Source organism: Protopterus annectens, chromosome 2.part2 (genome assembly GCF_019279795.1).
Source record: "Protopterus annectens isolate FY-2018-M chromosome 2.part2, PAN1.0, whole genome shotgun sequence".
Taxonomy (NCBI): Eukaryota; Metazoa; Chordata; order Ceratodontiformes; family Protopteridae; genus Protopterus; species Protopterus annectens.
This window is the reverse complement of record NC_056730.1, coordinates 700,031,673-700,043,068: the sequence shown is the minus strand read 5'-3', so window position 1 is coordinate 700,043,068 and position 11,396 is coordinate 700,031,673. Positions and strand designations below refer to the sequence as shown.

Here is an 11,396-nt window from a genome sequence, read left to right as displayed (position 1 = left end):
TACACCTTCAAATGTCATCATCTTGGAAAAGAAGATGGTGGCGGAAACAGTTTACAACATGGATGCTGTGTGTGTATATATATATATATATATATATATATATATATATATATATATATATATATATAATCTGTATGGTATCACTAGCACAGGTTAGTAATAAAGCACCTCAGTGGATCAGCTGGTGTTTAAGGTCATTATGGTAGTTGTGTCATAAAGCTCATCACATTTTTTTTTTAATTACTACATTGTAAAAACCTCATAAATGTAAGGCTGCCTTAAGGCTATTTTAATATTTGCAGAGCTTAAAATGTCATTCTCAAAATATATTAAACATTTTCCTTAAGGAGTTATTGATTCCATGATTCCCACAGCATGCTAGTCCACTGTCAAGTTCTGAGCTTTGGGAAGATTCCCACATTTTTTATTTGTTAATGTAGGTAAAAAGCACAACTCTGAATGAACGAGCAAGGAAAATAACAGCATATTTAGTACATAAGCATCATAATTATCTAACTTTAGAAATTAAGTGAAATGGAATGCCCACTGATTTATAAAATTACTGTTGTTTCTCCTAGTTACACATTCCTGCTGCCAGCTCCCACTTTGATTTAGTTAGTAAACCTCTGCAACATTTTTCTGGCTCCATTCATCTAGGCCCCTTCCCAACATTGGTTGGTCCACATACCCCCACTTTATCCCTGACGGCATAGTTGAACTCATTTTGAAGGAAATCAGAATAATTATATATCACTAAGGCAAACAGAGAGTTAAATAACAATCATTTCATTACAGAATCTCAAAAGAATAAGTTATTTCAGGGGCATAGCAAGCCTATAGAACCCAGACTGAAAACAATGAAAGTAATTTTCTATGGATTATTATAAGCATTTGGCTTCAATACTGCACAACAGCCTTCAAACCATTGTTGCATAAATCCAGAGATAGCACTGTGTCTTTCAAAACAGCTAACATGGATACTTTACAAATGAGAAATGTTGAGTATATGATTCGCTGTTAGGTTCTTTGCTTAGAGAATACATTGGTCCCTACCACAGTTAAAACCGTTTGTTTCTACTGATGGCAGAAAGTTGAGTTTAATGCTAATTGATTGCCATTTGTAGTTTACTCTAAGAAAGCTTTGATAAGAATTACAATTGCAAATCTCTACAGTTACTATAGCTTTGGTATGAGGTGATTAGGAAGTGAGCATTCTACCAAAGACTATGTGCTCAAACTTCAGGCTTCAAACAGAAGCAGGCTTGAGTTAGAATGTTGCCTTGCAATAAGGTTCTTTAAGTTCTGCAGAAGATGTCCTAAATATATAAGGAAGTATTTTTATCTTTCCACAAAGCAATTTATTAACTTTTGTAGCAGAAATGAATGATTAAGTTGTTATTTGATATTGATAATTATATAACATGTTAATCATAGCTAAGAATTATTTTTTCAAGATAAAGAGTATTGACGTAGAAGTATGGCGCTATACTGTAGAATAACAGTACAATTTTAATGAAAAAAAATGCTCACCAATGACTTCCTTAGCACTCCATAAGTTGCCCAACATGAGGTAAATTCTGGAGAAAAACTTAGAGTTGCAAGTTGCCTTTGAAGCTTCCCAGTGATCTTTTATTCCACATATTTGAAAAAAAAAACTTAGTCAGAAGCCGTTTGCCTCCAGTTATGTGTCCCCTATAATATGCTACTTGGCTTACCAGCTCTATAAATTACCTTTGCTAACAACATAACAAGTCATACTAGATATGCCATTTCATTTTCTGTAGTATATGGATTATATTATGAAGAATTAAAACCTAGATTTCATTTCAGTCAGTGTAGCAAGTTCAAATTGTTGGCACTTTGAGCCCTTTGTCGCTAAACATTCTCATCTTTGTTTGGACAGACATCATGTCAATCATGGGATACTGGGGATGATAAAATAAAACATTAGGTCAATCATTAGTTTAAAGTAAGCCAATATCGTGCAATGGAAATTCTTATTACATATAAATTATTCACAGAGAATAATTGTATTATATACAGAACTATAACAATATTTACAACCAAGTACACTTCCTATATATATATATATATATATATATATATATATATATATATATATATATATATATATATATATATATATATATATATATATATAAAACCTTAGCAGCATAAATGATTAAATATCTACTAAACTTCATAAGCACTTCACATACAGTAACCTGCCAGTAATTATCTTAATAGTTCTGTACCTGTTTAGAAGAACTGACAATTACATAATCTAGTTACTTTTATATATACAATGAGGTAAGTGCCCCATAGATTCCTGAAATGATGTTCATATGTCATGTAGTAGTGTAAAACATTACACATGAGACCATTTGGAGCATAAAAGTGTCACAAGTTACCACCTAAGTATGACAGAAATGCAGTTTCTTTGATAATGCATGCTGATAAGGAAAACAGTCAGTACAATATATGTAGAAATCTGAGACATGACCTTATGGAAGGGGTGGGTGGGTAGAACCTGATACTTATATGAATATCATAATATTTTCTTCCATCTTAGCATATCAAAATATATGCAAACTATTACACTACCCTTATAGGTTAAACATAGTTGGCATTATGCAACAGTTTTGTTGCAGTTCTCCAAGACACAGTGCAATACATTCACATACATAAAATTTAACGTTCTTCATTGCAAAGCATTGAATTCGAAAAGTGCTATTCCTCTGAAACTAATGTGCCAGGTGTGTATATTTATTTTATACTGGAAATGTGTATGTTTCTGTAAAATAAATACTATTTTACTTTAGAACAAGAGTAACTACATTAGTTTAACATAACTGATGTTTTCTTACATCTTCATGTTCCTCATTTCAAATTATTGTTTTGCTTCTGGCAGACAAAGAAATGAAAAAAAAATATATATAACTTTATATATATATATATATATATATATATATATATATATATATATATATATATACAGAGAGAGAGAGAGAGAGATTTATTTTGAGTGCAACATGACTAGATCTAAAGCTGATTGTTGCTTAAAGCCGTTTTCTGGGTCGATTCCCCTGTCTAGACCTTCAGTCCACTAGTCAGCCATGTCCTATGATTCATAAAAAGCAATGGCCGATTAAAGCAAATTAGTAGCATTTAAAGCAAATCTTTATGTTCTAACAATATGCTTTAATGTTAATTAATATGTTCTTATGTATAAAAACACCTTGCTTCATACAAAATAATTAAGTTATAAACTGACCTGTGTGGCATGGTAATGAATAATGAGAACAGAAATACACACAATTGTCTTTGTTTTGCATGACTTTGAATATTACACACACATTCACACATACACACAGATATACCAACAATGTATGCACAGATATACAGACAGACAGACACACATTAAAAAATTGTTAATATTAAGAGAATCACTGGCTGAAGTCGGCAGTACATGCACAGTAATAGTTTATCATTACTTTACAATAAGTTCTGTTTTTGCCTTGGCTAGATTTCCGTGGATTCTATTCGCTCTAGCCTTGATGATGACCACTGTTTCTTTTCCTCAACGTGTGGTGGTGTCAGCTTGGCTGTTAGTTCATTCACTTTATGTTCAAGGACTTGGTTTTTCTGGTACATCTCAACATAGTTCAGCTGCAGCTGCTTTTGGTACTTTATGACTTGATCTTTCTCCTCCTGCCATGTCTGTCGCTCCTCTTCAAAGTTCCTAACTTGCTGTTCTTGCTGCTGTCGCTCCAAGAGCAGTTCATTCTGCAGCCTGTCGATTTCTTTCTTGAAACAGTTCATTGCTTCGTCATTCTGCCTTTTCATTTTAGCCTCATCACTCTCATAGGCCAAGGTGTCTTTTAGTTTGCCTGCAACTTCTGTACTGAACTGGTCACGTCCTGTGTTGGCCAAAGCCTGCTTCAGGCCAGATACTTCAAGTTCATACTGGCTTAGCTTTTCCCTAAGAAGTTGAACTTCATTCATTTTTCTTTGAAGTTCATTGTCACAGATCTCTAAATCTACACTCCTGGTGCTATAGGAGTCCTTGAGATTAATGATTTGCTCTTCTTTATCCCTCAAAATAGCCTTGGTTTCCTTAAGCTGTGCCCGAAGCCCAACAATCTCATTCAGTTTCTGCACTACTTCTGCCTGGGAGTCCTTCAGTTGTTGCTTGAGTAATGAGATTTCTCCTGCCTTTTGACAGACCTGAAACATAATAAAAAAAAAAAACCCTTAATCAGTAATCTGTACCAGCCAGGTGGTCATATCTCAGAATATGCTTAATATATATTTGTAATGTATATATTCATATTGTATTCCTGGGTCTATTCTGAATAATCAGGACAGCATCAGCTTGTAATTGACAGTTTGCTAGATCTTTCAGAAAGGGTTATTCTCACAATTCAAGATATGTTCTGTTCATGAAGCTGTACAGCAGAGTCAAAAATACAGTGTAATTTTAAATAGCGTACTTAAAGAATAATGTTTGACTAGGGGTTGCATTACTGTCCTTGTTAATAAACCTCAGTGTTCATGATACCCAGCCCCTGGAGTACACCTTTGCCTGAGGTATTCTTACACTGCCTACCACATATTGGATTTCATGAACATTATTAACATAATCCTGGACATATATTATCACTATTACTAGAAATAAATTTAACATACATTTCAGCTTAAATAACAAACAGTGACAGAGAATAGTCCTTATACCAGCTGTTTGCTCGACTGATGTGTCAAGATAACTGATATGAAATAGTACATTGCATCTCTTTTATATTAGTGTATTAGTATATTTGAAAACAGTGATAATGGCCTGTATTCATAACTATTTTATAAGCTGCATAGCAAGGTATAAGCACATTTTGCCTCTTTGCTTTACACTGTACTGCGGACAGCATTACAACCCTGACATTTACAGAAAATGCATTCCTAGTGCCATAGCATAGTGCAGTAAGGCAAAAGGGACTTGAACCTTAGTGTGTGAACCATGAAGTGCCACACTACTGCACAGCAGAATGACAACAAGCATTAGAGGTGTAGCTAGGGCGGGATGAAAAGGGCAGCGGCCACTGGCACAAAGTGTCAGGGGTATGACTGTCACATCCTGATTAGTTTATAGTACATGTTGATGTTGCATTTGTGGTCAGAACTGTAGCTCTGTAGTCCTCCATGTGTGTCACAAACTGTAGCAGCTGCCAGTTTTTTGGTAGCTAGCTGTGCTGAAACAGTGTATACACAAAACAGAGCAGTTGTGTTATGGTAAGACATGCCATGTGTCATGATTCTGAAGTACACAACATGGTAAAGTGGTTAATCTACTAGAAAGAGAATATTTAGTGCCTTTGGTGATACCTTACTTTGTAGAATGGGATCCCATTAAGCACTGGGGCCTTTTCAGCACCTCCATCTACACACTACTTTGAGTAACGTACAAAAGTGTCGCTTGACATTATGCAAGCTGTATAATGCCACAGCAATGCAGAGTATGCTAATGACCTGTATAATTATGTCTTTTTATGAATCACAACTGCACTGCCAAACTACAATTATCCCCTGCCTACAGATTAGTAGAACACATGTAGAGTGTGTGATTTAGCATTATAATCTACTGCTCCTTGGAGAGGGGTTGGAAACTAATACATCTGTTTGTACTGGCCTAGGTATTATTACCCGTATCACACTACTAATGTTTAGCAGAGCCCTGTGCTACACAATGAGAGATTCTTTCTGAACACTACCTGTTATATTCAGGATTCATACATAACTGTATCTTTTACTAAAAAGCCTTGTGAGATACGAGTAATTGAGGATTTGTTCATGCTGCGTGGTTTTACTTAGTCACAAGGGTACAGCTCAAATAATCTCTAGTGGTAAATATGAATTACCTACTACCTGCCAATGCTGCATGCACAGCAGCTTTTTTCCTTTTTCTTTACATCTGCATGTTTTTAAAGTTTTATTTGTAATTTACAGTGTGGTGTTCATCAGTGTGAAAAATAATCACATTTTTGAGTTTAAAAGTGTACATTTTATTGTCTTTCATATGCAAATAAGTAAACTATTTGGAATAATAGCAATGTTGTTTCAAAATAGTGAAGTGCAGTTACATGTAAAAGAGACTAATTTATCTAGTTTATATTTTATTTAATCCCTTTATTACTGACCATTTTCTGTAAGACCATCTCCAAGCTATGGACTGCTTTTGATTACTTCTGTTGACCGCTTCAAGGCCCTATCCCTGTATTCTGTCTCCTACAGGCTTTTGAGGGAGATCTATGCCTGGCGCACAAGACATTGTCAGATCCCACTTTAATGGACTTTCTGCATATCTGCAAAATTAACAGTACCAAAATTACCAGTTTAAAGGCATTAAATATTGCCTGTGATATAAATAGGAACTTCTGGAGTGACAGGTATGTATCCCAGAGAATACCCCTTCTCTGTAACAGACTCCTCATCCATGTGAAGCAGGGTTCATTCCTAACCTAATTCAAGAGTAACAGACAACTGGATGGGGATCAGGAAATTCATCCCTGTTTGGCATCTACATCCCTAATGGACACAGGCAGCCTCTAAATGATTAATCTCCCAAGCCTTTGCTTACACTTATCTAGGTTACCAGAACTTGTCAGAGATTTCAGATGCATGACTAGGCTTAAAAATTAAACTGCAATTCAAAATGTGGTATACATATTTGGTAAAAAAAGTTTTTTTCTGGGTGCAAAACAGAGAAACTGTACAAATGAGTAAATGCTTATGTGTGTGAATCAGAAATTGGTGAATTTAGTTTTAAATAGTGTAGCTAAGCAGCAGTGTGTAGGAAAACTAATGTTGAATGAAAAAGTGGTGGTTGGGAAGATGTGTAAGACAGTGGTATAACAGTTGGTGTGAGTATGTTCATAGGTTAGAGTAAGGGAATATATTCAGTGTTGTGCATGTTTTGTGTCATGTATTCTGTGTCCTTTTGAGAAGCCCCCCTGCCCACCTTACTCATGTGTGTTACCCCTAATCATAATGCTACCTTCACCCCTACACATTATGTTTCTAAATAGTATCGCTAGCAAGATGACACTTGATCTCTTTTTGTAGCCGGGTTTACTGATACAGGGTTATTTTCATGAGAGACAATTATTCAATGTTTTGCGATTCACTCTTGCGAGTCATTCGGTGTTTTGATTCTCCCTTCTTGTTCTGCCATTTGTGATTCTCTTTTTTTTCACTATCAATAAAGCAAACAAGACCATGGATAAGTAAAATGTATTCTTTATTTATTATTGTTAGACCCTGTAAGAGTTGTATCTAAATTTGGAAGGTTGCACAAGGCGAGGACATCATGACCACAAATAAGTGAAGAACCAAAAACACAAGTAAAATATACCAAACTGCCACCAATAAAGCAAACGGGTCCACAGATAAGTAAATACTTCCTCGGAAGCTGGCAAAGACATCTTCAATACAATTCCATTCCACCTGGACAAAGGAGTCCTAAATCCTCTCGCAACCTTCCTAATTTAGAAACAACTTTTACGAGGTCTAACAAAATAAATAAGGAATATAGTTTACTTATCCATGCACCCATTTGCCTTACTGGTAGTGGTTTGATATTTGTTAGTTTTATTTTTGGTTATTCAGTTATTCTATTTTTTTCTACCTTTCATGGCATAATCATATATATATATATATATATATATATATATATATATATCTACATATGGGTCTATGTCAGATGATCAAGTTTTCAGAAACTCGAAATTCATAATTTGGTCAAGTTTCCAAAAACTCAAATATGAAGAAGAAAAAAAAATGGGTATATTTCTCATTCTGAAGTGTACCACGATCTCCATTCAAAAGCTTTGGATTTTCAAAAACTTGATCATATGGTCTTGGCCATATGAATTTCGAGTTTCTGAAAACTTGATCAACTGATAGGGACTCTTACATGCATACATACAGACCTAACCTTTCTTAAAATGTTGACAGGATTTCATACACAAGTTGGTTAGTATGCATTTGTGCTAGAATGGACCATGCATAGTCTGATAAAAGCTACTAGCTAGTCACAGCCACGTTTCCCTCCAGTGCAGTGTGCCAAAGTGTGCGACAGAAGATGTACAAATGATAATGATGTGCAATGAAACAAGGTAGGGAAATGAGGTCCTAATGATACACAATTGTTTTGTAGGTGAAAATAGCCATGACTCATAGCCACATTTGCATTAAATTGTGCACCAGTGTCTGCCTAATTATAAAATTGCAAAGCATGTCAAAGATTTTGGTGCTGCAGCAGCAATTGTGCCTGTGCATACTGTAGTTCTTAATGCTGCTGACTCCCTCTGTTTCATGGGAAGAAGTATCCATCATCAATAGAAATGCTACCATCAGTGGGTCATTGCATAATTTCACTGATGCAGAGATCACTGATCACTTTTTAGTAGCTTGGATTTGTATGGACCTGAGTTGACATGTGTCACCCATACACAGAATCAGTAGGAATGCATGGCCTTCCTATACCTAGAGATACCAAGCTATGTACAGCTATTCCTGTTCTAAAGTGATCTTTCAGCTAGGGACACAGAGTACTTTTCCATCTGTTGGAATACTCAACAGGTTCCCCAATATAATGCTTCTACATATGACAAGCATACATAAATTCCTTTCATTTCACAAGAGAGACAGCGAGAGAAGGTTAACACCACCAATGCCTTCCATGGCATTGCACATTTCTCGGTGGTGCTGCGGTAGTATTGTCGCCTCACAGTACGACTTTGTCCTGTTCGAGTTGCAGCTAGAGCGTCTTCTTTGAGGAGACATGCGTGAATGGGCCTACCTTCGTTGAAGGTTGTGCACCAGGGCTGGCTTCTTGGTACGTAAAAATCTACTGCCAATCATTAGCGAACTGGAGTTCTGCTGTGGTGACCCCTAACTGGGAAAAAGCCGAAAGACACAACAACAACAACAACAACTGGGTGCCATAGATTACACACATGTGGAAATGAAGGCCCCAGCTCACCCACAGTCACAAGCAGTTGTAAACAGGAAGAGCTAGTTTTCTATGAACTGCCAGGCAGTGTGTGATGCGTATGGGATCATAACCAACATGTCTGCACTGAGGCATTCATATGTACTTCATTCTGTGATATAATTTTTTGTTCTGTTTGATTTTATTAATGACTTTGTGAAATAAGGGCTTTGAAAAGCTATTAGAATATAACACTGTTTCAGGTATAATATTTATTGGAACAGAGAGGTGATATTTTTATATAGTTAGAAAATTATGCACGTTGTCTTTTAAAGGTTAATGATGTCACTAAGTACAGGTGACTGCTTAATATACATGAGTTAGTAACTGGACAGTTTAGTCTTTGTTCTAGAAGGCTTCATACCAGAGTGCTAAAGAATAAATTATTCTTCAGCAGGAGCATGGCTAATATATTTATCAGCTTTAGCAGTACAGATGTGTATTTTATGTTGGGAGCATGTTGTATGCATCATGATATGCTGGAAAGGAGCAGACACACACAGGGAGCAGGGAAGGCACATTGCCTTTGTCTAGTAAGAGTGTGGTAGAACAACTATATTACCACCGCCAAAAAATGACAGATGCAAAACAGGGCAGTACAGGGGAAGCAGCAATGTCTAGTCCAGCCTTATGGATCCTAACAGACACACAGTTACAGTGCATTTTCACTCGGAACAAACATGATGCTAGTAGTGCTAGTATCAAGTTATGCTGGTCAGTGCAAAACTGAGCCACACCGTACAGCTGAGATTTTTACATTTACCACACAGAAAAGAGGATATAGGAAATCATAGTTGTCATCATGTGCACAGGTCACCGGGGCCACAATGACATATGCTTGTCTATACACATACACACATATAATAGGAGGCACATATGTGGATTTTGAGGTGATGGGTATCCTGTGCAAAAGATAATATTCTTGGAGGGAGGGTGAACTACTATGTGACCATGGCCAGAGGCAGAAACAGGAGTCTCAAGGTGATAGGAATGCTGAGTAGTTTAAGAATTTTCTCCTGAAATGGGGTTGGGGTACCACTATGTCAGTGTGAGCGGAGGCCACTGTATTGGCTTGTGGCATTGGACTTGGGGGTCAGGAACAATGTGTGACTATGGGACTGCGACTTGGATAATGTCCTCTTGTGATGTCTCCTGCTATTGGAGGTTATTATGGATGTTCATGACAGGGAGTGGTAGAGAGATGTACAATCAGGCACTGGTGAGGAATGTGTACTGTACAATTACCACACTACATGGCATCCCCTGGCACATACCTTACCCTAACTTTGGACAACAATGTCAGTGTGGTTAGATGATCCTGTGCATGGGGGTGGAGATGGAAGTGGTATGTGTGTTTGCCACCATAGACTCATAGAACAATGATGAATGTGTCCCTGGACTCCATGTTATCATGCAAGCCATGTAACACAGCAATCAACTCTATGTTGGCCAGAGCTGCAGCATACTATGCTTCAATGATGCAACTGCACATCTACTGATTGATTGCAAGTGACACCCACATATCAGGGGCACGTGATGGAAAGGTTTACCCCCATGAAGCTACAAAATGGTGGGTATTCTCTGCTGCTGCTGCAGTTATATGAGGATTGTTGCTGGTGGATGGAGCCACATGGGACCCCCCAGAGGGGATGGTGACTGCTCAGTCTGTGCAGTCGCAGTTTCATTGGTGGGTGAGGCTTCACCTTTAATCTGTACTGTTGGTGGATATTCAGTTAGAATAGTAGAATGGAGACAGACAGTGACACTGTGTTGTCAGACTGTAATTCAGGTACCAGTGTCTCATTGTCATCATCACCATCCCCTGCATAGTTCCCAATAACAGCCTATTGTCCTTCCCCAGCCTTTAAGGTGTCACCATACCAGTGACCTGTCCTGTGAACAGACAGCAAAAGAAACACCACAGATAGCATGAGCATCTGTGCTAATATCCTTGCTCCTGTCACATGCATACAAAGGATACCCAAACAAGCTGTACCATAGATACTGGATGTTCCCATAATGAAACACAGCCAATGTCAGCCTATAGACTCAATATGCAGTACTGCTGTACAGAAATCTGCTGAATGTGATACTTACTTTGTGCATCATCAATCAGTGTCCACTTCTCCAGGGGATGATCCCAGAACCACTTTCCATCTATAGGCATTCCAAAAACTCCTATGGCTCTGTCAGGCTACTGCTTCCAGGTGGTTCCATCAGTGAGGCTGACCTCTCATCTGTAATGGAATGTGTCTTTACCTTGGCATGGAGAAGCATGTAATATGATTGCAACTCTTCTGAAATGTGTGACTGTGGCCCTCATATCATTTATTTTGTTTACCAAACCTGGTCC

At 37.3% G+C, this 11,396-nt stretch overlaps 1 protein-coding gene across 3 annotated transcripts in view; it reads right to left on the bottom strand.

The window, feature by feature from the left end:
* Positions 1–3,009: 3,009 nt before the first annotated feature.
* Positions 3,010–11,396, bottom strand: part of LZTS3 (leucine zipper tumor suppressor family member 3) — a 1,582,991-nt gene continuing 1,574,604 nt past the window's right edge. For all 3 annotated transcript variants that reach the window (XM_044064093.1, XM_044064094.1, XM_044064095.1), the window contains one exon: positions 3,010–4,227. In XM_044064093.1, coding sequence (XP_043920028.1) covers positions 3,523–4,227 — 705 coding nt within the window. In that variant the 3' untranslated portion in view covers positions 3,010–3,522. The remainder of the gene's footprint in view (positions 4,228–11,396) is intronic.